The sequence below is a fragment of the Calonectris borealis genome, chromosome 1 (assembly GCF_964195595.1).
Source record: "Calonectris borealis chromosome 1, bCalBor7.hap1.2, whole genome shotgun sequence".
Classification (NCBI taxonomy): Eukaryota; Metazoa; Chordata; class Aves; order Procellariiformes; family Procellariidae; genus Calonectris; species Calonectris borealis.
The window spans coordinates 195,762,545-195,789,503 of record NC_134312.1 but is presented as its reverse complement, the minus strand read 5'-3'; the positions used below and the strand labels follow the sequence as shown (position 1 = coordinate 195,789,503).

The 26,959-nt window shown below is 40.0% G+C and overlaps 3 protein-coding genes across 3 annotated transcripts in view; 2 read left to right on the top strand and 1 right to left on the bottom strand.

Moving 5' to 3' along the window:
• The window catches only part of FRY (FRY microtubule binding protein), a 175,930-nt gene extending 165,920 nt beyond the window's left edge, over positions 1-10,010 (top strand). The window contains exons 59-61 of the mRNA XM_075139803.1: positions 5,539-5,649; positions 7,781-7,974; positions 8,566-10,010. Of these exons, the coding sequence (XP_074995904.1) occupies positions 5,539-5,649; positions 7,781-7,974; positions 8,566-8,824 (564 nt within the window). The 3' untranslated portion in view covers positions 8,825-10,010. The remainder of the gene's footprint in view (positions 1-5,538; positions 5,650-7,780; positions 7,975-8,565) is intronic.
• Positions 10,011-12,557: 2,547 nt separating this feature from the next.
• On the bottom strand, positions 12,558-14,513 carry ZAR1L (zygote arrest 1 like). The gene is made up of 4 exons (XM_075140087.1): positions 13,908-14,513; positions 13,510-13,602; positions 13,289-13,363; positions 12,558-12,873 (listed from the first exon to the last, which is right to left on the bottom strand). The coding sequence occupies exons 1-4, from the start codon at positions 14,511-14,513 to the stop codon at positions 12,730-12,732; spliced, it is 918 nt and encodes a 305-aa protein (XP_074996188.1). The 3' UTR covers positions 12,558-12,729.
• A 3,759-nt stretch (positions 14,514-18,272) lies between these two features.
• Positions 18,273-26,959, top strand: part of BRCA2 (BRCA2 DNA repair associated) — a 40,904-nt gene continuing 32,217 nt past the window's right edge. Inside the window, exons 1-7 of the mRNA XM_075139800.1 lie at positions 18,273-19,185; positions 21,210-21,315; positions 22,132-22,184; positions 22,293-22,333; positions 22,427-22,538; positions 24,334-24,389; positions 25,300-25,414. Coding sequence (XP_074995901.1) covers positions 18,918-19,185; positions 21,210-21,315; positions 22,132-22,184; positions 22,293-22,333; positions 22,427-22,538; positions 24,334-24,389; positions 25,300-25,414 — 751 coding nt within the window. The 5' untranslated portion in view covers positions 18,273-18,917. The remainder of the gene's footprint in view (positions 19,186-21,209; positions 21,316-22,131; positions 22,185-22,292; positions 22,334-22,426; positions 22,539-24,333; positions 24,390-25,299; positions 25,415-26,959) is intronic.

Sequence of the window (26,959 nt, the reverse complement as noted above, 5' to 3'; positions counted from 1 at the left end):
TTCTCCAGTCAGGATAGTTTCTACTATCCTTCAAGTCCAGTAGATATTTAAGAATGCACAGCGTGTGCTGTATCTCTCTTTTTCTCTCTGATATATATACAAATTTGTATATATACCTACTTTCCTAGATTGTGGGAAAAGCTTTTGTCTGCTGGCATGTCAAGTCAAGTAGAATACCTTAATAAAATGCACTTGCAATTAATAACCCTTGCACATAGCAGTTATTCTGTTACAGTGGGACTCTCCTGTGCCAATAAATGACTGAAGGCTGCGTTGCCATCAAAGTGTTAATGTCCTAAGAAATAATTATGTAACTCTCATCTCCTTTCAGTATGTAAAAATGATTCCTTAAAAAAAGCAAGAAGGCCTGTGATCTAAATATTAGTGCTTTGCTGTCTTCCTGGTCTGCTAATAGTACAGAGCAGTAATTCTCTGTCTCAATAAAAAACTAAATCAAAGTGTTACTGCTAGGGGTTGTGTCATTCTTAGGTGCAGCATTTACCAGCTGCATAAAGGACTGTGCAAGTGATCCAAATACTCTAAACAGTCAGTATTTTCAGCTGCCAAAACCACTAATTGTGTAGTGTCTATCAACTAATCTAAAACAACACTTGCCTTACTATAGGAGTTAAACTAGAAATTGAGAAGAGTAGTGAAGGCTAGGACCATTCCACCTGAGCCCTTGCTGCTGGGGACTAAAAGAAATGTCACTTAGTCCAATAATCAGTGTGTTTTCGACTTCCAAGGAACATTTCATTTTATGCTGAAAGAGAGAGGAAGATAAGTTACAATCATGAAACTGCAGAGCAAGATGGAGTTGAGCATCAGTAGTTTAGGGAGATTTTGTATCCAGTATATTTTCTTTCAGTGAAGAAGAAGCGTTTTTCATGTAATGTGAAACCCCTTCCCCACCCCTTTTTTTGGCTTGCCCTGGTTTTGGAAGCAGTACAGAGAAGACAGTTTTTTCTGGAAAAAAAGACCATGGAATTCACTTATTTGCTGCTTCTCCCCCCGCTCCTTCTTTAAAGTAAATCCCATGGCAAATTAGAAATTATATGTGGATTCCAATATTTTTGAAAGTCCAAATGAAACTTGGTGGCATGCTAAACTTCGGAGAAGCTTAAGACAGAGACAAACAAGATTTGAAAAACACAAGCCAGCACACCTGTGAATTTACTAGAGCGCAGTGATCTGTCTGCTCTTGTTCTCTTCTTATCTTGAATTTAGCTTTACAAAGCTTAATTTACTTGAACGGCATGGAAGCCAACATATAAAGGGTTTTTTTTTAAGAGTACAAATAGAAGAAAAAAACTATTCAAGCAATGTTAAAGGCATAAAATTAAACATCACAAGAGCTTAAAGCTTAGTTTGTCATGGCTTTATGAGAGAGTAGTGCAGGATTTGGGACAATACTTTTCATACCTTTTTTAATAATAAGGCCCATGGAAAGAAGGCAGACTGAAATACTTTGTTAGGCTGTACCAAGTTAGCATTATTTCACATTTCTGTGTTTGCTGCCTTTGTATTTTGATGGTAAGGTAAATAATTTTAATAAGAATTCCAAATGTTTATTAACACTGTGTGTATATGCACTGACATCAGGCTGTGACTGGGCAGATGGCATTGTGTTTGTTAATTACAGCATTTACATGATGACTCTGCTCATCTAAAATGCTTTGAGAAAATATATATATATATATAAAAAACAAGGAAAGCTGCATTAGAAGTGCACAGAATGCAAAAGTTAGTTCTTGGCAAAGAAAAAAGGAACACTTTTTTTTGAGGAGAGAAGGTAGTCCCCTAATCTTTGAAATGCTAATGTACGTCAGTTAGAATTTTTATTACTATTGCAACAGGACTTACACTGACATTTTAATAGCTCCAGAATTACGGATCAGTGAATCATTACTGGTGAGAGGAAGGAATATAAAGCTGTCTGAACTTGTGGCATTGCCATGTAGTGAAACCAAACTGGCATTTTCCATGGATTTTATTTTTCTTATGGTACTCATAACTTAAAAGTTATATGCAAAATGTTTCCATTGTAATGTGCCAAGTAATAAACCCAGCAGTCACAAAGCTTATCCTGGAAATGTCATTATATCTATTACGTCCAAAAATAGAAGTATTTATAAATAACAAAATATTTATAAATAACAAAGTTCAGTTCTGTTCACTTGGAAACCCTGCCTAATTTTTTGAGTACTTAGCAATAGAACTCTTTTTAATAACAAAGAAAGCTAATTTAAATAAAAGTATTATTTCAAGAGTTTTCTAACACAATTTCACTGTAAGTTCCTGAGCTACTGAGTGGGATAAATCAAAACTAATAAATCTGAAGATCTAACTGAGGATATTTAGACTGTAATTTATCATTAGAATTAAAGCTTGATTTTGTTAAGAATGCTGTGCATGTTGTATGTGATATTTCCAACCAATTATCAGGTTGAGGCAAGCATTGCTAATACTGCTGACAAGTTATGCTATTAAAGATGGGCTGTGCTTCCTGTTGCATGCATTACACTGACACTATACTTTCTTTCCTTTCCTTTTCTCCTGTGCCATGCTTGCTGTGTAGCAAATGGAATCTCTTGCAGTAAGTTGAAGTTCTTTCATATTCTTTGTCCATCTGTAGATGGACTAATACACCCCAATTTTACTGTTTTACTTCTAAGCATGTTTTCCTTTTCGTTACAATTTTCATATAGAATACGTGGTTCTACCTGCAGTGACTAAAATAATTTATTAAGGTGTGTTTTGTGAAATCTAAAAATACTGTGCCAAAATTCTGACACCTTGATATGCTGTTGTAAATGGTCATTTACATAAATTTTTAAAAATCAATCCTTTGACTGGATGTAATATGCTGGAGTGGAAGATAAAATTGTTTGTTATTTTAAAATTCATAAACTACAATTTATAGTTGACAGTTATGTTTCAAATTGTTTTTGTTTATGTTGATTAATAGTTTTACCACTACTGGTTTCTAATACTTATTCAGGGAGAACAAAAATTGAGTTGCTTGATATGATAACTAAATACTGAGTGAGTCAAACTTGAGTCTTCAGTTTGACCTTAGTTTATCTTCATTCAGGTTAGCAGCCAGAAGGGTGAAACTGAATTATTGTTCTCCAAGGACTAAAAAAAATCGTGTTTTACATGCCAAGCTATCATGAGATTTTTTTTTTTAATTATGTTATGCCGTGTCCTGGTTTTCAATTAATTTTTAACTCCCTGACAACTTCAAGTATATGTGTGTTTAACTGCTACATAGTGTTGCCAGTTCTCCAAAATTTGAATGGAGTGAGTTTGATCCCTACTGGAGAACCTCGGGCTGTGTCCCTGCTGGTGAGCGAACGGGACCAGACAGCAAGGCTGGGTCCCCAGGCTGGCGTTCGGGGCGAATGGTTAGTACCTTCCCTGGCTGGGGCGCCAGCCAGCCCCTGACATGCCCGAGCACGGCTCGAGAGAGGACAGAAGCCAGAGCCGTTTCCAGGAGGTTGTATCTAAACAGTCGCTCTTTATTTTGGGAGGAGAAAGGTTAGCCACAGAGATGCAAGCTTGGCAGTGCTGCATGGCCTCAGTTACAGAGAATGGCCTCTGGGCAGGTTTATTTAGCAGGCAGCGTCCCTCATGCCCCACCTGTTCATTCTCTTGGCCACCGATAGTTTTTGTCCCTGCCCACAAGTCACTTCTGTCCTACCATGTCACACATCCGTTCCCTCCCTTTTTTCCCCACCACAGATCTGCTGGGCCTTCCTTCAGCTCCTGTGGGTCTTTGCTATCCTATCAGGTCGGGTGGGATTCCTCCCTTCCATTTGGGGAGGGAACGCACTGACCCTGCTCACCAGTAACAAATATTAAAGATACCGACTCGGATATCAGAAACAGTTTATCCACAACAGCAGAGAACTTAGACCAGGTGAATTTACAGTGCTGAACTTTGCTGCTGTGGCAGAACAACACTGAGGTGTGGGTAGCCCCGTCTGCCTGGCCTTCAGCAGGACGAACCCTGCCGCATTGGCGCCCGCTGGCTTGGCACTCCCCCCTGCTCCCACTCTCCTCTATAAACCTCCTCCAGAAGGAGACTAGCTCTGCCTGGTTTTGGCAGTGCTGTTGGCTGACTGTTCACGACTGGGTAGGTGATGTCCACCCTTCTCTCATGAACAAAGCTGAAATTTGCCAAAGAACCTTTCTTTTGACCTCAGCCCCTCAGCCTTGTCTGGCTGGTACAGAAATTTTGGGAACTGGAACGCTAAGATTATGGTTCTAATTTTGGCTTATTAATAAAAACCCTGGCACTTATATATTGAACCATATGTAAACAAATACTTCAGTCAAATTAATGCTTACAACGTTTTTAAAGTACTTTTTATTAGTATTTGTGCTGGCAACTGACCCCAATTCAGCAAATAGTTGAAGTACGTGCTGGTAGCTGAGCACGTATGAAGTGCTTTAAGGAAGCAAAGTCATTAATAGCATCTTCTTCTTTTCCGCCATGTTTGGCATGAAACTCTGCTCTAGTTCCTCCAAGCAAATGGAAAGATCACTGAGCCCACCTTTGGTCACTGTGTCTGTAAGAGAAGACAAATCAAATATGGTTTGAAATCTGTAAGGCTTTTCTGCCAAAGGGTGAGGAGGCCTCCTGACTTGTACTTGCAGAATTTTCACTTCTTCCGTAATTTGCCAAAGATTAAATATTCCTCCCTTCCCCACCATGATCCAGCTGTGGAACTATGAGATTCCCCCTCCTGATAGACACAGGGGCCAGAACTATGAGCATATTAACTTGACTTCTCTGGCAGATGTGCCCATTGCATGTTACTTCAATGCGTCTGACACCTTTTCTGTGGTGCTGCATTACACTGGAAGAAACAAGTTAATATTCATAGAACAGTATCTTCTTAATCTGGGAGAATAAATTGTAGAAGCCAGATGTCCTCTTATACATGAAACTCCGTCTGTCTGTTGTATGGTTTCTTTAATATGGTGGAAAATCCATGAGCTGAGGTTTAAGTTGCAGAGCTGGCATTTCCTCCTTCCCACTCCTGGCTGGATTTATTGCCTCTCTTCCTCTCCCCTCAGAGAAGCAGGCAGGAGCTTTGACCCTCTTGGACAATTGCTTCATTGCTTCTCTCTTGGATTTCCATCCTCTCAGAAGAGGTCTTTGACCATTTCTGAAGTTTTTTTAAAGAGTTTTATGTTCTATGCAGGAAAGTAATTTCCCCCATATTCTGCCTCTGCTTTCCAGCTGCAAACTGGAGACAGTGAAGCTAACCTATATAACCTGCTTTGAGATTGATGCTGACGTGTGCTACACGAGAGCTAGCCATCATAATTTTGATTTTCAATGTCGTATATGACTTACCTGCAGAAGAAAGAACGTTACTTGTTTTCTGAAATAGTATATGGTCATACTTCAGTAAAATAATGTTTTTTGAGAACTGAACTATCTCAATGTGTTTTATTAGTTATTGAAAATTATCCCAACTCACTGATCTTTATTAATTATTTCTTCTCCTTCAAATCTTTCCTTAGCAATTGGAACTGTGTCAGAGATTATATAAACTGCATTTCCAGCTGCTGTTGCTTTTTCAGTCCTACTGTAAACTTATCGGACAAGTGCATGAAGTCAGTTCCATGCCAGAGGTATGTAATGAGCTACGAAGTCTTACACTGAAAATACCACTTTACTTTCATGGTTTTATTTTTCTTTCTAAGGACTTACACCAAAGATTACACTATTTCACCTCGAATATATGTCTGCAGACAAAACCCTTCAATCCACCAGCATCTGCATTAAAATACGGTCAAGATGATGTATTTTTTTTAATTGACTGTACTGTCAGAGACTGGGATCTTTTATACATTCAGTCTTCAAAAGTAATTTCAGTCAGTGGTAAGAAACTAGAATGATACATGAAATCTTAACTTCACTTACCCACTTTACATGTAGGGAGGGCTCACGCTGTGTGAACGTCTAAAAGTGATTTTATTTTAATTGAGCCCTTAATTTTTAGGGAAAATGAGCCTTCTTCACACATACAGAAAATACCCTTTTCCTAGATCATGACTGGTTTTATCTGAACTTTGTGGAGTCACTTAGACTAGGAGCACTTGTTAGCATGACAATAACAAAATAATTTGGTAAATTAATCTTAATATGGATGCAAAATTAAGGTTTTTGCTGGAATAATGTATTGTAATTTCCAGCCATATAAACTGTCTCTGTTGCATGTGCATTATACTAGAAACGTCTGCAGCAGTTTTTGACAAACAGCTATTAAATCGTTTTGCATCCTCTCATACCTGAGCATGCAAAGGTGTGTAGAACTACTTTGTAATTTGACTGCAAGTGTACTGCCTGCTCTTGTTCTCTGCATAAACAAATCAAATTCAGTTTAATGTTTCCAAGGAGTATTACATCTATTTAAAAAATACAATTAACTAAATACTTTAATGTCATAAGTCTTTTTAATTCTGTCATCTTTACAGGCTTTCTTCTTTAAATATTTTTGACACAGCACACTATCACTTTTGACCCAAATAGCTTTCTGTTTTTAGATAAATCTATGTATCTTACTTTAAAAAACACTTCACAAGAACAGTACTGTTAGTCAAGTTTATTTTCAGCAATTGCATAAAATATGTAATACTTTGAAATATCTTTGAGGTGATCGCTTTAAGTTGAATGACCATCATTTAAGGAAAGATAGTAAAATAACTTGCCATTCCATATATATTTTTCTCCTGGTAAGGTGCATATATTTTAAACTTTTGAGGCGTAGAAGTTATTGTACTTTGCTTGTAGCTGTAAAACAAAATTTCAACCTCTAAAATGTAGTTTATTACAGATTCTAGTAGTTTACAGGTTCTCTGTAAATGGAAACGGTTTGCTTTATCAGATGTGCTGTAGCAGTACAAGGAGTTTGAATACTTATTGTATCTTAAGGAACTGTTCTGAAGGCTGTGACTGGGCTGTTCACTTCTAAGAAAAGATAGGACAATAGGCACCTAGTCTTAGAGTAGTCTAACTTTTAGAAGTATTTTGTGTTCCTTATAAGAGGATTGATTTCTGTAACTGTATTTCAGTTACGATTTTGTTAGATCTTTAGAAATAATGCAGCCTGTGGAACTGGGGAACAATAATATGAGGAATAGCTGTTTCACCATGAAATTCACATATTTTGCTGGGGCCATAAGCTATTATGTAAAGGAAGTTCCACTGTTAGTTCATGTGACAGTGGTTATTTTTAGCATGTATGAGCATGAAAAGGTAGATCTTTAGAAATTAACTGTTTACTTATGAATTATTTATGAGTCTTGTGCATATTAACTTTTCGGCCTGACAAAGGGTTATACAATTCCTGTCCATCTGTTAATCATATCAGATCCTGCATGTGTTTTGTAAATAAATAACAACGTCATTGCTAGGAGAAGTATATGTTTTCTTAAACTTTCCCACTATGATATGAAAAAAGCAGCAGGGGTGAAAAATAAAAGATTGTTTAGGTGATAGGTGATAAATTGCTCTTGCATTTTAGCAAACCAAAAATACAGCATAGGGTTAAAGGAAGCACAAAGCTTAAAAATCTGTAGTTTGTGTTTTCCCTATATTGTACAGAGCACAGAGATCAAGAAAGGTCCTTGTGTTAAAATGGGGTCTTTTCCATAATGTGTACATCCAATGTAGTAGTTAAGAATAGACTTGAAATACCTACTCCCTTTGGTGCCTGTGGAGAATGAAAATACCCATCTCTCATCTTTCTCCTTGGAACAGCTCTTAAATATGTCAAGAGAACTGAGTGAGTTGAAGAAAAACCTTAAGGATGCTACTGCTGCAATCGCAGCTGAGCCTCTGACGACAGAATCTGAGCCCACATTCAACTCTACGGAAGCAGCTATTCAGTCCATGCTGGAGTGTTTGAAAAACAATGAACTTGTTAAAGCCATCCGACAAATAAGAGAATGCAGGCAAGTTTTGCTACATGGCTCATATTAGACTTTCATGTTAATAAAATAGCATGCATTTATTATCTTCCTAACTTTATACTAAATGTAATGTGCTGAGTCAGCATAATTAATTTAATATATTTCAACAAGGTACATGGGGGCATTGATATTATTAACTTTTGCAGGGGTGTGCCACAAGTAACAATATCAAATCAGTTACACAAACGTGTATGCTTGCAACAATGAAGATGTTTAATTACATTGCGTAGATCAAAAGTACTTGTGTGAGGCTCTTAAGAATCTTTTTATAGAGCTAATTCCTTACAGGTGTATGTCACTGGCATCAGCTAACATTCAGCCCAGTTTCACTTTCACTTATTTGAATGAGTTTTCTGAAGCTTTTTTTTTAGATAATAAGAATTGCGCTTTTATGTGATTTCTGTGCCTGATACCAGAGTCTGAGTAACAAATGAATAGCGTAAAACAGTGAGTTGCTTTTGGCTTATAAGCGTGTGCGAGTCAGTTCTCCTTTTAGAGATCTCTGTCACCTAGTTTCCATCTGTGCTAATAAACCCATAATGATACGCACATTCTTCTCCTGTTTGATTGCAGGATTTTGTGGCCCAATGATATCTTTGGAAGTAGCTCTGACGATGAAGTCCAGACACTACTGAACATTTACTTCCGGCACCAAACCTTGGGTCAGACGGGCACCTATGCACTGGTGGGCTCCAACCAGAGCCTGACTGAAATCTGTACCAAATTAATGGAACTGAATATAGAGATCCGCGACATGATTCGCAGAGCTCAGAGTTACCGGGTCATCAATACTTTTCTTCCAGACTCCAGCATTTCTGGCACAAGTCTCTGACAGGACCCTTGTGTCCTCTTTCAAGCTGGGAGTGCTGCCCTGTTGGAGTGAGGTGGCTCAATGTCTTCTCAGCCTTACAAAGGTTTGGTCAAACTGTACTCACTCTTGTTACATTTAGGATTTCTTCTAAAAAGATATGGGCTGAACTTCAAATGTGTAGCAATACTGTAAGGACAAAGGTAGCATAGAACACCCGGGACAACATCCTTTGTTCTGTGTTGCACAAAAATCAGTTAGCATTTCACTGAGTAACTGCAACTCACTACTGAAGAAGTGACTTCCATTGCATACCAAAGCCTACTACGCTGAACAATGCTTCCTTTATAGCAAATTAATTTTAGGTTGGCAAAAGTGCAATGTTTCCTTCACAAAATAATATTTTTTGTTAAAAAAAAAAATTGTACATTTTTTCCTTTTTTCTCTTATTTGGTTGAGTGAAAGATGGGCAGAATGAAGCTGGCCACAGAATCTCGCAAACTTGTTGGTCAAAAGCTGAGAGCCTGTGTATATGAATCAAATTGTAAATGGACTACAGTTTAATGTACACTGTAATTTGAATATGATTACTGTATCTTAAAACAACGAGCTGCTATGAAGTACATTTCCTAATGTTACTAGGCTACTGTCTCTGAAGGTACTGGATCATATTGCAGAGGTCTGTTCTTAGGCCCCAAGCATCATGAATGGTCTTGGTAGATTTTCTTTTTTTTTTAAAGGACTTTGGCTGCTTTTTACTAGAGGGTTGCTTTTATGACTATATTTATACTATTAAAGGATGGTTGATCTAATTTAACTTGCCATTTTGTAGGAGAAAGTCCCATCACAGAGTCAAATCTTTTGAAATGTTATGCATGCATATTTTTATTTAATACAAATTTTGAGTATAAAAAGTAAAAATAACGTGAAATGCAAGTTCTCATTATAAGTTTCTTTAAGGAGATGTCTTATTTTATTTGTAATGTATATATAAAAGTCATACCTGTATGGTTTTTTCTTACATTTAACTGCTGTCCAGTGTTAAATGTATGCATGTAAATCTGTTGCACATCTGAGACACTTTTATTCTGACAACTATGTAACTTATTCACTCTGTAAATACACTTACTGTTTTTGTGAAGTAACTTTGGTCGATATTTGGATCAGTACATCCATTTAACTAAAATATAAAAGTCATATATAATCACAACAGAGTATGTGCTTGTTGTGAAGATTGTGTTCTTGTCTGAATCCATACTGTTGAGGATGGCATCCATGATCAGCAGCCCCCAAAAGACACCTTTTTCATCGTTTATGGTGTTCATTACACTGAAAGAAACCACTCAGAAATAGAAGGATTTTTTGTCAGTCTGTAGTTACAAATCAAGCAGGAAGAGTACATTGACTAAAGCAGTTCCATAACTGAAAAAAATCCAAAATGCAGCTGAAGGTTTGTTTCTGTTAAAAACACCAGTAATGGTCCTATTCGTTCCAGCGTTGGGTTTCAGTGGGTTTTTTTCTCATGCTAAAGGTAAAAGAAAAGCTGTCCAGCCTGCCATATCAGCCTCGACTCTGAGAGTCCCATAAAGCCCTCTTCCCTTCACCCCTTTTTTATTTTCAAAATGCTTCCACAATTTTACGCAGATCTTGAAAAACACTTGATGCATAAAAGGGGTGGAATCGACTTCTTTTACAGGTTTTCTGATTTTGCAGTCCACAGAGTTCTGCAGCATAGTTGTAGTTGCAGGACAAAATAGATGCAAGGCAAATAATTTCCAAAATAAATGCCATTCATCACACAGCTATTTTTCTGAGTAAAATAATCCGCAATGGTTAGAGAAGTCTTCAAATTTCAGTTAGGTATTTCCCTTTCAAAAGCTATTCAGAACTGTAATTGGGGTGGTCTGCAAAAATATTTAGTGGTTGGTGAAAGATGAGATCTGTTCTATTACTTGGCAAAATCACGGATATTTCACAGATCACAGGAAAATTCAGGTTGGAAGGGACCTGAGGAGGTCATCTAGTCCAACCTCCACTTTGAAGCAAGGTCAGCCATGAGATCAGATCAGGTTACTCAGACCTTTACCCAGTCGGGTCTTGAAAACATTCAAGGATGGAGAGTGCACAGCCTCCCTGGACAACCTGTTCTACTTGACTGTCCTCATGGTGGAAAAGCTTTGCCTTTATCCAGTCTGAACCTATCTTGTTTTATCTTATGCATGTTGTCTCTCATCCCTCTACCATGAGCCACATTGAAGGGCCTGGCTCCATCTTTCTTCAATAACCATAACCTGGCAGGCTACTGTTCGGTCCCCCTGAAGTCTTTGCTTCTTCAGACTGAATAAGCCCAGTTCCTTCAATGTCTCCTCACAGAGCAAGTGCTCCAGCCCTGTGATCAGCTTGGTGGCCTCCACTGAACTCCTTACAGTTGATCAACATCTTTCTCATCTAGAGAGCCTCAAACTGGATACAGTAATGTCAATGTGGTCTAGTGAGGGGTGAGTAAAGGGGAACAATTGCTTCCCCTGCTCCGCTGGCTCTGCTTCTGTTCGTACAGCCCGGGATGTTGTTGCCGCCCTTTGCTGCCAGGGCCCAGTGCTGGCTCCACACCCAGCTCACTGCCTACCAAACCCCAAGGGCACTTTCAGAGGAGCTGCCCCCCAGCCAGGCAGTCCTCTGTCTGTGTTACTGCAAAGGGTTCTCCCCATCCAGGGGTAGGAATTTCCTCTTGTCCCTGCTGAATATCACAAGGCTCCTGTTGGCCCATCCCTCCAGATGGCCATACTGCCCACAGATGTATTGGCTAGTCCCCCAGTTTGGTGTCACCTGCAAACTTGACAAGTATACTCTGTTGCCTCTTCCAGGTCACTGGTAAAGATGTTGAACAGGACAGGTCTCAGGACAGACCACCTGCTGTAGGCCACTTGTTACTATCCTGCGGGTAGAGTAGAATCCATTAATCACTACCTTGAGCAACTTGATTCAATTGGTCCTCCACAGAGTATGAAGACCTCCAGAGGATCCTTCCACCCTAAAGTATTCTATGATTCTTCACAGATACAACAAAACCCATGATGTAACCATCTAGCTTGCTTAGCATCAATTTCTAAACTTCAGGTAGAGTAGAAATCAGTATATTCCCAACAAAGCCTCACTGAAGTCCTAGGACAACACAAACTGCAGTAATGCCCCACTGTGCCTCTACAACACCAGTACTTTAATTTAATTTTGTCTCCCTTCAGTTATATTTAAGGCACCTACTCTGGAGATACCTCACATGACTAGAAACCTTCTGATGCACAAGCCTGTATTTGAATCAGGGGCGCAGGGACTTGTTCTACCTCTTTTGGGACACAGTAAGTCTAGAGAATTTGTTACGCTCCATCACAGATACCCCAGCTCAAAAGGTTTGCTTACACTTCTCCCACATATCTTACAGACACAGTCTTCTGGCATATGTCTTTGATAATCAAACTGCTGTGATTTTTTTTTTATACATTTGGCCGAGGCAGTGGGAAGAGACACTTGCAGATGCATTTACCCCAGACTTTATGCTCTAGAACATCTGCATCTTCTACACTAGTTCAGTTTGAGTGACTGAAGGAAAAACTTGCTCTTGCAGTTTTAATCTTAGCATTCCCTAAAGGCAGACTAAAAACAAAACCTGTTTTCTTTAAGAAATTTTTAAATAGGTTCTGTTTCCTTCCAGATAGACTTTCCTCTTTCATCCCAGCAAGATGAAACTAAGTGGTAACAAACTAGTGCAAACTTTTATTGAACTTTACTCACAGCATATATACAATGAAGTTATATATTTTATAAATACAAAAGTCTTTATCCATTATCCAATGCCAGGTCAAAAGCCTAAAGTCAAAACATTACAAGAGACTGACAAAGTGCAAAGTGCAAAACAGAAGAGGGCACACGGATCAGACAATGTATTTGAAGCTGTAAGTGTTATCACAGGACAGCCTCTTGCCTTTGCAGCGGCCACAAAGTTCTTGGCGATGAGGTCTCTTGAGATCAATGTGTCTCTTCTTCTGAGGGCAGGAACAACGAGTCTTTGAACAGGTCTTAAGAAACAAGACATTTTATTAGTAGTAGATCAAAGGTGCTCACTTCATGTTAGATTGACATTTAGTTTTCCTTAATCATAACAACACATTTGGGCTGATACACTCAAAAGAGCTCTTGTGGTAAAAACCCCGTGGAGTTAAGCTGCAAGAGCCTTCTCACCTAGAAGCACAAAACCCTACCCTATGTGTAGCTAGGCATAACACTGTATGAACAGAAAACCGTTCATGTAAGCCATCTGCACAAGGAGGGAGCCCTATCCCATTACACGTTTCCCAAATAACATCTCCTAGTACTTTGATGAAAGCAAGTTCTCTTCCAGATAAAGTGAATATCGAATTAAGCAACTGTAAACTATTAGAGTATATGACAAACTCTGGCAGTCTTACCAGGATACAGAAATCTGTAACTTACCTGGCACTGGATTGCTTCCACTCGATAGGGATTGAAGCCCTTTTGGCATTTGCGACAGAGCTGCTTGAAGTACACCTGAAAAAAAGCAAGTTCTCAGTTACCATAGAGACTTCCTCAGGGTGTTCAGTACAGGTACCTAAATTTGTGCCAAAAAATCTGATTTGTCACAGATTTGGTGCCATTCTTAAAAGTCTCAGGAGCAAGAATGACTTGTTAACTACCTTGTTGCTTCCAGAAATGCACCACACATAAGCACTCTCCCATCTGGTCTTGCAGTCTTTACAGTGGAAATAGCCATACTTCTGCTCCAAAAACTGCAGAGAGAAAGTTCCCTGAGCGGCCTCCAGCACCACAAGAACACCCAGCCCAGCTCCCTCATTACACCACCTGTTTTCAGAGGCAGGCGGCTCCACTGCTGCAAGGGAGACAGACCTGCCTGGGGCAGGGGGGTGTGCAGACCTGAGCAGGGAGCCAGGGTGGGGACCCCCGTGCCTTTTGCTGCTCAAGAGCAGGTTTCTCTCCAACCTGCTTCATGGTTCGCCCCCCACCCCTCTTGCCCAGAGTGGGCTGCACCAGGTGCCAGCCTCTCCTCAGGCCCCGGTGTCCCAGCGCTGCACACCTGGAAGGCAGCCCGCCGTCTGGGGGCTGCGGCCTCCTCCCGCCGCGCCTTTGCCGTCTCCTCACTCGTCAGAGCAGCCTCTGCCTGGCCCTCCTGCTGCTCTCTGCGACCATCCCCCGCCTTCGGCTCCTCGGGGGTCGTTTCACAGGCCTCTTCCTTCTCCTGGGGTCCAGTGGCCTCGGGCAGCGTGAAGAGGCGGCGGTCCGGCACGGGTGAGTAGAGGGCGAGGCGCCCACGGGTGCGGAGGGCAGCGGGGCTCAGGGGGCAGCCGACAGGCAGCGTGCGCGGCCCCAGCGAGCACTGCACAGCGGCGTCAGCCCGCAGGCTCACCTGCACGCCCACCTCCCTGGTGTTGGCCCGGCGCAGCCGCGGCGTCAGCCCGGGGCTCACCTGCGACAGCAGGGCCTGGAGCTGGGCTCGCCGGTAGCCGTCCAGGTAGTCGGAGGGCATGGGGGTACGGGGCCTGGCGAGGAAGGGGCTGATGCCGCTGCTCTTGCTCTGCTTCCAGCTGGGCTGCTTCGCCGTCGGGTCACCGCTGCGGCTTGGCGTGAGGCTGCCCCTGAAGCTCTGGTACGTGCTGAAGGGGGGATAGAGAAAGCCCTCCATGATCATAGCCACAGAAAAGTCGGTCCTGGTTGTCTCCCTGCCCTGCCCTGCCTTTATCTCATCCGGCGAGCTGCTGCTCATTGTTCCTAATTGATGGGGAAATTGGCCCCAGCCCGGCGGGGCTAGCCGGGGGGAGGGAGGATTGGCTGCAAGGGGAGGGCTGCGGGCTTGCCCTCACCCCTCCTGAAGCAGGAGTTGATGCGTTTCCAAGCAGGCGGCGTGGGAAGCCCGGACACGCAGACCACGCAGCCCCTGCTCCGGCCATCCCGTTTCCCTCCCTTACCGCACCGAGATCCCTGCAGAAGGGCACGGCCTGCACAGAGCTCCCCGCAGCCGCGCCGACTCGCTCTGCTCCTGGAGGCCGCCTCTGCGCCTTCAGGTGGGAGAGGCAGCCACAGGGCTAGAAGCTGCGGTAACAAATCCAGGGCGGAATAAAGTCTCAGTTTTTTACGCAGCTGTAAATCGGTGAAGATCCTGACAGAGCTGTGTGAGCCCTGAGGAGCAATCGGCGCTCGAAAAGTAGCACATCTCTGCAAGGCCCTGTAAAGATGAACAGATGTAATTCAGCCATAGCTGGGACAACCATGGCTTCCGTAGCGAGGGGAAGTCTGCTTGCTCACAACTCCTTCTATTTTCGGTCATAAAAAAAGGAAAAGGGGGTTTGGGGAGCTAACAAAGCCCAGATAATATGGGTACCCCACAGACAACTGAGCACAGAATGCAGGCGATTGCATCTGTGAAAAGAAGTCTTAATCGGTATTAAAAGGTCTGAGCATCCCCATTGCCCCATTACTTGGGGATTGTCTACGTGCAGCTTTTCTGTCAACTGTATCGGTTTAGGAAAAGATGGAGTATACTTCAATTTGTACAACACTCCGGAGGGAAAACAGTTATACTGGGAAAAGTGGCTTAATACTTGTATAATGAAATAAATTTTAGCAATACAAGCACTTACATATTAGACTAATAGTCCTTCTTCCATAATTGCATCACTTTAGTTCAATTCTAAGGTAATATAGTTAAAATCGTATAATTAAATCATCCAAACTGTGTATATGAGTCTTTAGAGACTGTAGAATCCCCAAATCCTTGGACCTGCTGTGATGTGAAATAATTTTTTTGCATGACTCCTCACCACCTTTATAAAATTCAGTGGGCCAACAAGATAGGGGCTAGAGAAGAGCTGGTAGGGATGATGTCTTTAAACGTTCACAGTGTATTTGAGAAAGATCCTTTCAAGTGTCTGAAATAAATCGGTAAGAAACAACATTTTCATGGAACAAAAAGGAAACACACATTCATCATAGTTAAAAGCAAGATGGCTCAAAGCTCCACGTTATGCTTGGGTTTTCAAAGCACCATCTGTATCAACTCAAAGCAAAACCAGGATATCGAGATGACCAAGTTAAAACTTACAACTGCGGTGTGGCTGCAAAAAGAGTAAGTTGATCAGGTGCATTGGGAGGGAGATGGAGATTAAATTGGAAACCACATGCCTTCATTCAAAACAACAGTATGGCTTCCTTTGGAACGCTTTGGGAAGAACCAGTTACTGCACCTCCCCAGGACACTGCAGGATGAGAAGTTAAAGAAGTTTGTTGGAAGGAGGGACATGGAAAAATTATTGTATGAAGAGACACTGCAGAAGGTGACTGATGAGTAAGTAGGTGATGTGATAAAACTGTGAAAAAAAGGACTGGTATGGAGAGGTGGGAAGAAACACCTTTATAACACAAGAGCAGATGAACATCCAGCTAAAATGAAAGATGGCTAAGTCAAAATTGGTAATAGGAAGAATTTTCCACCCCACTTGAAGTTATTTTATGGACTCATGCTGAGGCCAAGAACTTATCAAAAGTCAAAATGGGAATGGAGATGTATGAGGATAATAATATTCTCTTTATTGTAACACCAAGAACCATAATAATTTCACATGTCAAGGCCTACAAAACCACCTAACTGAAAAGATGAGGTTGAGACCGCCAGAGGCAATGACACTCCATCACAGTGCTCACTGTAAGACTTCTGGAGCCTTTTTCTGGGACACTGGTCGTAACTGCTATTAAACAGGAAGTTGGAATGTGTCAGCTTTGGATGTGGTACTTCATTTCTCGTGTCTATAGGGCCGTGCGAATAGAAGAAGCCGGCTGACATTTGCCTCAGGACACTCCCTTTGTATTGCGAGAAATCAGCCACGGAGGGAAGGCATTTACAAAAGACGCCGCACTTCCTCCGCCCGCGGCTGTCCTGCCCCACAGCTCTCCCTCCCCCTCGCCCTGCCTCCTGTCCTCCCGCCCCGTAGAGGGCTGGGGACGACGGAGCCGCCCCAGGGCCGCCGAGGAGAGGCGGTGGCGGCCCTCACACCGCCTCCTTCCCGTGACGGACGGGCCGGGGAAGGCGGGAACGGCGGATGCTCTCAGCGCGCAGGCGCCGGGGGGCCTGTTGGCGCCAAGCTTTGAACGGGGTGGCAGGGTCGCCGCGGGAGCGCGCCGTTCGGTGGGGCCGCGCCGCGCCGCCCCCTCCCTGCGGGGAAGGCCGGCCCGCCCGCCCCGCGCCTGAGGCGATGCTGCGGCTGCCGTGCCACCCGAGGGGCCGGAGGGAGGTAAACCCCCGCGTGTGGCTCTGCCCTGCCCTGGGAGCAGCCCCTTCGCGTGGAGGGTGTCCCTGCTGCCCCCCGGGGGTTTAATCCCGCCAGGGGGGTTTAACTTCCGCTGCCGCCCTTCTCCTCACAGCCGGCGCGGGGATTTGCAGTTAGCGGCCTGCTGGGGTGGGGGGTTGGGGCTCCTCCTCTGAGGCCCCTCGGCCCTGCGGGGTGACCCGGGGGCGGCTTCTCGGGCAGCGCCCTGTGCGTGGGTGGTTGCCCGGCAGGAGCTTTCCCTAACGGGACGCAGCGTGGATAGGTCGCTTCGCCTTTTAAAACGTACTTCTGAGTCAGTTTTTAATTTCGTGACTTTCTGTCTTAGGGTAGCCTTTACCCTTTTTTTTAAATGCCTGTCTTCTCTATCGTTTTGGTAAGGCAGTGTGTATAAAACAGCAATCACGTGGAAAACTGATTTTACAGTGGAAACTGTGTTAAAATAAACAGGAAAGTTTCTATGGCCATCTTACTTATACCTTTTTTTTAATAGAACTGTGAAACTGGCAATGTCTGCTCCACTTGAAAGCAACTTTAAATCCTTGGCACATAAGTTGTAATGGTTCTAAGAGTTTATACGTAATAGTATATATTCTATATAGTAGTGAGCGTCGATTTTTTATTTAAAATACCTCAAAAGTGTTCAGCCCATTCCGTCTTGATTTTTCTCCTGTATTTGCTGAGTATTTTTATTATCTCTGGTATAATTCCCTGTGCTCTCCTTGTCTGTTGTTTTCATACCGTGTTCATCACAGTTCTAAAGCTAAACAGGTTGGGTTACGACATACCTACCAAGAAATGCAGGAAAGCAGGGTTAAGACTTGCAGCCCCATGACATTAGAATAGCACTGTATGAAAGTGTGTTCTTATGTATTCTCAGGTTTTTCAACAACAGCTCCAGTAATGTTATGGATCAGAAAATGGCTTACAAACCTGTGGAAAGACTGACTTTCTTTGAAATATTTAAGGCACATTGCAGTGAATCAGGTACAGCTTGTCTACAGTAAATAACTTTTATTAGGGTTGCTTTCTGGACATCACTATTTTATACACATCTGCTGTATGCTGTATATTCCATATAAAAGTGTTATGCAACTTGTTAGCAGCTCTACTTGCCCCAAATCTGTATTCACTAATATCTACCTTTTTTTTTTTTACTATCTGTTTAAATTTTATGTGTAGCTCTTTTTCATAATGTCTGCTCAGTTATTTTTTGTACTTGTTTTTTAGCTGTGGCTTCCTTATGTACCCGCATGCAGGCCAGGTTTAGTCTTTTACCAAATACACCTGGAGTTGTATGATTTATTAACGTTAAAAGGAACCTATTTAACTTGCCAGTCTGAGTAAAATAAGAGATAAAGTAAAAGCCAGATGTGTACTTTTAATTTTAAACAAACTGGATATTTATCTGCTCTTTGATTAGTTTTGTTAATGGTCTGAGAATTTGGGCCGGCATTCTCGTATACTTCGTGGCTATTAGAGTTCGAAGCTATCTAGAAACAAAATAGACATATGACAATGGAAGGAGCAATGCATTTTGCTGCTAGCATTTAAATGCCTAATGTGTTTTCACATCCTGCATGGAGCATTAATTTTGTATTAATTTACAACTAATTACGGTCTTCTCTTACATGTATTATATATAGAATGAAGATTTATATTTTATGTCCTGGTTTAATAACATATGAACTCATACTTGTCATGTGTTATTTGCATGCCATTTGGCAGGTTTCTTTCTCTTCTTTTTTTTTTTTAGTGTGGTTTTCTGCATGTTTTTCTTCATAGATTTAGGGCCTATCAGTCTCAACTGGTTTGAAGAACTCAGTGCAGAAGCACCCTCATATGAGCCTAAATTGTTAGGAGAACTTGATGGTCCCATTGGCTGGCTTGATCAAACATCTTTTAAAACTCCGAGGGCAAAACCCTCCGCATACAGTCAGCTGGCATCAACTCCACTGATTTTTAAAGAAGAAAATATGATACTGCCACCTTATTCTTCTCCTGGAAGAGAACTGGATCAGAAAAAAGTAGGAGCAGGTAAGTAATTTTTTTTTTTTTTTTTTTTTAGTGGTACCTAAAGGCTGCTTGTGCCCTTGTGTCCTCCAGAAGCAAGACACTTTTTTTTTTAATTTGTTTTTTGTTGTGGTATCTGATGATTATTAATGTAATAGATAATGCTACTGCAGAAATTGTATGAGTAAAAAGGTTATCTTAGTAGGCTTCTGAAAATTTTTATCTGAAGATAAAAATCCAGAATTAATCTTAGTAATGAATTCAGCCTTGCAAAAAACTGGTAATGTACATGCAAAGTTCCCTGTAGAAAAGATATTATCCTAGTTCTAATACTCTAAACACTGTTAATATAAGGAGCATATGAGCTTATTAGTGTAACCTGGTGACTAAGAATCAGAGTCAACTTTTTTAGCAGTCTGATTTTTGTTTTATCCAAAATCTCTGAAAATCTTTTCAAGAGAGAGAATGATGCTTATCATGCTGAAGTATGAGGTGATCTGTAGGGCACTCCTTAGCCTTTCTTAGAAAGATTTCAAAGCACTAAGCTCTTTAAGTTAGTTAAACTATAAGTCATGGAAAGAAGTTACACTTTTTCATTTGGAGACAAGGAGTTCTACTTTTATGAGGTACTTCTCACTACAATATTTCCAAATCCCAAGTACGTCATGAAAGTACGTGTAACACTGCTCCTTTTTGATGTATGCAAGCCATACTACCTACCCTCCTTGGACAGAAAGAAGAATCTTTTCTATGGCGAGTGTATGCATAATTGTATATAAGAATCTTTTCAATGGAAGAATATCTAACTCTGTTCCTGCAATACCTGATTGTACATCTACTGTGTCTGTGCCCTCCTAACAGTAAGAGAAGCTCTTCTAAACACGTTACAGACGAATACAAGACTCCCTTTATTATCAGAATCGTTCTTAGATCCTAAAGCAAAGTCTTTAAAGGTGGGGAACTGTGTTACTGCTGAACTTTTGCTCAACTTATTCTCAGCTGAGAACATGTTCCTTCTAAATTTAGCTATTTGGACTTTTACAGTGCTAAGTGAATTCTTAGTAGCATTTCATAAGTTACAAACAAAGGAACCTTACGATTCTTCTGTTTCAAAATGGTTACTTTTGCCCTGTGCTTGTGCATGCAGACATTTATATACACTCCGAAAGGAAGGGAAGATTACTATTATCAAAGTTTCTATAGTTACCTGTGGCTGGCCCGAGATCTTTTTCTCCTGATTTTCTTGGTTAGAGCCAACTGGCTCGTGTACCTAGTTTTACTTATTGTGAAAACAAGAGCATGGATGGAAGCTGATGGATTTCATGGTATGGTACTGGGATGCAGCCGTGCTGTGCACATGGACTCAGGAACTCAGACGCAGAGAGAAATGCAGAAAGCTAGGTGTAATTTCTGATATGGAAGTTGTTTGGAAATTTCAAAGTAGGAATTCTTTTGAGTAGTCGCTTGTTCATGTGAGGGGCTCACTGTTCAGAGGATTCTGCTGCTTTGGTGGGCGCACTCTTTCTCTTTTGCCTGGAGATGCATAGCATATAAATAGCTGCTGCTACCAGTGACAGTGCCTCCACTAACAGTTCCAGAAATAATTTTTGCTTTTTCAAATCAAGAAGTTTATGTCTTAAGTAAATTTGAGGGAAAGTTGGTACAAATGCATGTTTGCGTATATTGAGTTTCTCCTAAGAATAACTTCTGCAATGACAAAAAAGGCGCAATACAGTATGCTAAAACTGAAATGGAGTATGTGAATTGAATAATATCAAGGAAATATACTGAAACGCGTATATATCAAATGAATAAAGTGACATAATGAACATTTTTGGCTGTGCATTTGAAATGTGTTTAGCATTGTTTGTATATAGAATTTGAACATGTTCAAAACACTAGAGGAAAAGGTAGTGTGTTGTTGGGTTTTTTTAACTAAAAATCAGATGTTACATACTTTTTTTTAAAGCTTATCTTTAAAGTTCAAAATCAAAACTGTTACTTGTAGTTCTGCAAGCTTGTGTTGATTATTATCTTCTATGTTGTAGGCAGAGAGAATTTGATAAGCCCACGTATCACAAGAAGAAAAATAGATCAAGAAAATGAAATACTTGCTTCTCCTCCTGGTACCTGCCACAACTGCTTTACTGCTAGGTATGCTAAATATGTCAACACAAATATAAAATAAACTGGATTTTTTGCAAAAAGAAATATTAAAACCACTGTATTTGACTGATAGACTTCTTCAGAGCAGTAAGTAATCTTTAATGTCTTGTACGTTTATGGTATTTGTAAGTTGCTAAGTGAATTGAAAGTAAAACGCTAGCTAATTTTGAAAACTTCCTTGCTTTTAGGTGTTCTTCCTTTCTATTTTTCTACTCCTTCACAGCTGGCATATGGCATTTGTTGACATTATTTCAGCTTCCCAAATCTTCAACATCCAGTGCAAGAAAGAGTAATAGTGATGTATCGTGTGCTTCTCAAGTAGTAATTTGTAAAGCTATTTATAATATTTACTGAGATTTTTTTTGTAATAGCCTTGATTTCTATATTTAAACGTATATATTTCAGATAAATCTGCTCAAAGTACTCATGTTGTTTATAAGAACAGTTAAACTAATTATTTAATTAAAACCAATTAATTAAGCCATTTACATAGTTTCATACAGCATATTAAGAAATACATGGTTATATCGAAGTCTAGGATACTATTTGTCAGACAAATCATCATTGAAAATTAACATATTTCGCAAAAGAAGCATTTTACAGTTTGAAATAAACTTATGGTAAGGTTTAAAATACTGACTGATGGTTAAGAGAAATCTACATTTTATTTAGTCAGGAAAATGGCCATCGTTGCAAAGAAAGAAAATAATGGAGGTGGTAATATATGTAATGTCTGAAATATTTACTTATTTTCAGAAATTGAGAAGGGAAATTAATATCTTTTTATTTGGTTTTGTTTTGCAGTCCAACTATTTTAAGGAATACTTACAGAACACCTCAGAGAAGTAATATTCCTGGTTTGTATTTTCACTTTTTTGCTTTTACAAAATATCTGATGTATTAGATATAAATCCTTACGTCTTAGGTATTATTACTTAATGTCCTTATTACATAATGTTTTTTAGGACCATATGGAAGCTTGTTTTGCACACCAAAACTTTTGGAGGTAAATATTTTATTCTTGTATTTTGTTTTCTTTCTTCTGAGTATTACATTTAGAATTCTGTATAGAAATAATAATTGTTAAATATATCTTTAGGTCAGAACTCCAAAATGTATTTCTGAAAGTCTGGGAGCAGAAGTGGATCCAGATATGTCCTGGTCAAGTTCTTTAGCCACACCTCCTACACTTGGTGCAACGGTGATAATAGGTATTTCTAAAAATGTACATTTGCTAAGGGTTAAAAACTTCTGGTTTTGACACTGGAAGTTCACAGTGTGAACTGATTTTTTTTTTTCTTTTAATTAAAAAGGACAGAACTCTTACAGTGATGCTTAGTGGGTGACTTTAAATAATGCAGCCCTAAACAGAAGAAATGAAATTAAATGTAGCATTGCTTTTCAAAAGTTTTCTTCCTCTGTATAAGGGATTAGGAAATATAAATTTAGAAATAACATAGCAAAGCATAGAAAGAGGATTAGATAATGATTGCTTTGCACTATCACAGAACTAGATACTATTAGGTTAAGTCGTGTGAGTATTTTTATGAAGTCTAAGGAGGTAGCGTGTTGAATAAACTTTCCAGCAGCAGTGCCTACCCCTCTCACTGTGCCTACCATCATATTGATGCAGTGAGACAGACTGAGATACTGATCCAATTGAAGACCATATTTCCTGGGTTATTTGGACAGGGCAATTCCGGGACCTCATTTACTGTGCAGCTGCACAAACAGCTGTGCCAGCATAACTGAGAATGAGAATGAGTGAGTGATGACTGTTTAAATGGCACTAACAGTGATGCTAAACATCAAGTCTCAACCTAAGGTGTTGCTGTAAGTGGGATTTATTTAGCATATGATAAGCAAAATGAAATTTGACTTAATGATTTGTTGATGAAAACTCTTGAGAAAATGGGAAGACCTGGATGTCTGCTTGTCTCCTGACATTGCGCTTTTTAATGTCGTTAAGCTACCACTGTATAAAGCATACAGAACATGAAAGCATATAAAGCATATTATGAATGCATGCAAGAATTGGGAATCTCCTCACGCAAGAATTGGTCACGGCACCAAGCCTGTCAGAGTTCAAGGAGCGTCTGGACAACGCTCTTAGTCATATGGTTTAGTTTTAGGTAGTCCTGCAAGGAGCAGGGAGTTGGACTTGATGATTCTTAGGGGTCCCTTCCAACTTGAGAGATTCTATGATTTCTCTGTTGGCAGGGAGGGGGTGGTACTATTCACAAGGCTACTGAGTTGTGCCATTTTGGGTGTTCATTGGTTCAGAATGATGTGATCTGAAAAGAAAGGCTGGGGAAAGAACCCATAGCTTAATGATGTTCCTCTAGGAGATGAGTTGCGGTTTGAGCTCTCATTCTCATTCTCCCACTTCCTGGATGAGCCTAGTATTTTATAGTAGTGGTGCCCACTCCCTGCCATCTGTCACCTGTAAAAGGAAAGAATGAGTCATTTGGCTGCTACATGGAAACCTAGATGCCATGTCTATGAAACATGTTATTTGAATATACTGCTCTTTAGGCATCTTAATAATAGGGTTCACTTTCTCCTTTTGTAATGTAGGTGAAAAGATATTACTGCTTTTGTGGGAGGAAATGGAAAAAACCAAATTCCTAACAGAGGCTGGAAGATCTCATCCAGATCCTTTGACAGAAAAAGTTAGAGTAGTGCCATGAATAACTGCTGGAAAGGGGAATGGCAGTGATGGTGGGCTCAGGGTGGTAACTGGTCTACCTATATAGCAGAAACCACAACCTATGATTTAGGGTGTTTTGTGCTGTTATGAAACTGCATTTGTATGCTGTCCCTCAGCCTCACCTGTAGGACTTTTTAGTTAGAACTTTTAGTTAGTTTTTAGTAGTTTTTTTGTTTACAGGCTTCAGTTGCATTTAAAATAATCCAATGAAAACCCTCCCAAAACAACCGTCTTTGAATGCACTCAGCAAATCACTCAGAAGCAAATGAATTGACTTGTCTGTCTTTCTTCTAAAGCTAGAGAGAATGATTCTCTTTCTGGAGCAAAGCAACAGGATGAAAGAGCTGAGATAGTAAGTAGTTTTAAGAGTTATGCTATTCTTTAATTTCAGTTAAGCTATTCAGTTACATGTTTACACTCCTTGAGCTAAGAATAAAAAGTTCTGTCACTTTCATCCTAGGCCCTTCAATCTGGCTATTTTTAAAAGTTACTGCTCACAAAACTAAACTCGCAAAACCTGGCTGTAGACTGTATTTTCACAAATAATCCCCTTTGAGGAACATTTTTTCTGTGTTTTTTTTTTTTAAAAAAAAAAAACAAAACACAAAATCACTTGGATTCAGCAGCAGTGGGAATCATTCAAAGAGAAATCAAACCTAGGAATTGCAATATGCTACTTATCTGAGGGTTGGTTTGTTTGTTTTTCTTCCTCTTTTGTCAAGGTTTTGGGAGTTACTGTTCCTGTGCTCAACCACTACTCAAAGAGTTGAAGTTTAGTATTAATTTCAGTCCTTTGATAGTGTTAGGGAGAGTTCTTGCATAATTGTACTTTTACTCAGTGTATATGAAAGCTGAATCATTATTCAGACTGAAAAACGAGGATGGTGCTAATACGATTCAATTACGAATTTAGGTTTGATTCTTGACTACCTGAAACTTCACAGTTAAACTGTTACAAGTTAAAATAAGCAAAACGTCTTTCTCTTTCCTCATATCTCCTTTGTTCCTTCTTGAGAGGCTTGCTAATAGTAAATTACTGAACCCATTTGCTGCCCTTAAATTGATTGTAGAATCAAACCTGGTTTGCATTGAAAATGCGAATTATCTGCTTATTTATTTTCAAGTGTTCCTTTGAAAACCTTTCATTTTAAGAGATGCAGAATTATTTGGATACTGCAGTAAATGTTTTAGAGTTGCATGCTTTACTGTTAAAGTGTCACTTACTGGTATGTAATATGATAACTTATGTCTTTGCTTTGCAGATTTTGCACAACTTTTTTTCCAACCATGATAAATGTCCTGGGACAAGTGATACAAGTATGCTGTCCATACCAGAGACAGTAAAGCTAAATGCTGAAGATGACATCAAAGATTTTGGTATGCATTGATGCTTTACTACTGAGTATACTGTGAAGCAAGACTGAGGGTAAAGTTACAATGTATGTCTTGAGCTGATCCTATGGCTTATTTCCTCTGCCAACTGTGTACTTCCTCTTCCTGAATTGATTCAGCTTTGTAGAACTAATCTGGCCTTAAAAAAGGGAATCAGGTTCTGTTGAGTCAGTGAATTAAATCAGGTTACCATGCCACTGGATGACAACCAGATTAGTACTGGTGTTAAAGTGAAGGCGTGAGACTGTACAGGAGAGGTGAAAGAGAAAAATGGTACAGGCTGAAGGGGGAGCAAGACTACTACTTCTTCTAGCTATTGAATAGGTTTAGCTTTATCATGAAGTTTCACCCCAATACTCATCATTTTGTGGTGAGCTTGTTTTTTAATCTTGTTATATCCTTTCTTCATTTACTTCACCTATTAGTAGTTCAAAATGTGACAAATCCTTTAGGAAAAAGAAATACTAGTTTTTTTAAAATGAATGCAGAAAATACTCAGCCAAGGGAAAAAAATGTTTTCATTCTATGTTCTTAGATCATGTTAGTGATGTACACTTCAATGTGAGCTTTTTGATTTTTGTTGAGAAATGATGACAGAAGGGAAGAATATTAACAGAAATTTGTTCAGCATGCGTGGGTGTAAAAGGGTGCTGTAGAGATTGACAGAGGCTAGACAGGATGATATATCTTTAGGATTTGTGTCTCCTTCTTATCTGAATTGAATGGACTGCCCTAAAAATATTGTTTGGTGGTACATGTAAGAATTGTGAAAGAATCGATTTAGAATTTGACGAGGAGGGCTGAGAATGCTGGGGTCAGGAAGCATTGTTGCTTGCAGAGCGATATATACTGCTATTTTTATATTGTAGGTTCAAACATGCTGAGAAAATGTAGTTGGTAGTAAACGTATTCAAGTAATCTGTAGTCAGTAAAATACTTTTAGGAATTAAGGACATATTAATGTCCTGTTCTGTGTTCCAAAATGGCTTATTACATCCCATAATACAGTAGAGAAGGCTAGTTAAAACAATGTCTGAGTAAAAATAAGAGGATGAAGAAACCCATGTATTTTAAAGTACAGAATAACTTTTGCAAATGTCTCTTCCCCGCCCCCCCCCCCCCCCCGTCTTCCCTTTTTGATAATCATTAACTTGGCATTTGAAGATGCAATATGAAAAGGATAGCTCAAACCTCCACGTTGGTTTTCTCTGGAATAGTGTTGTATCACGAAAGGCAATCAATTTTATTAGGTATACATTTTGTTTCAGTCAAAGAAAATAAGAAAGATCATAATATTGATTTGAATACCTACATGATTTTAAGTATATGAAGAGATTATTTATATTGTACAAGTTGTGTCCTTAATAGCAGTGAGACTGAATATATGCACTCAGTCCAAAGTACAAGAACTACCAAATATTTCAAAGATTTTTTTTTTTTGCTGGATTTTTTTTATTTTTAGTTGTAATCATTTGGGGGAAGAGGAAAACTTTTTTAACTGTTTACATTTAGTCTAACCATGGACTGCAA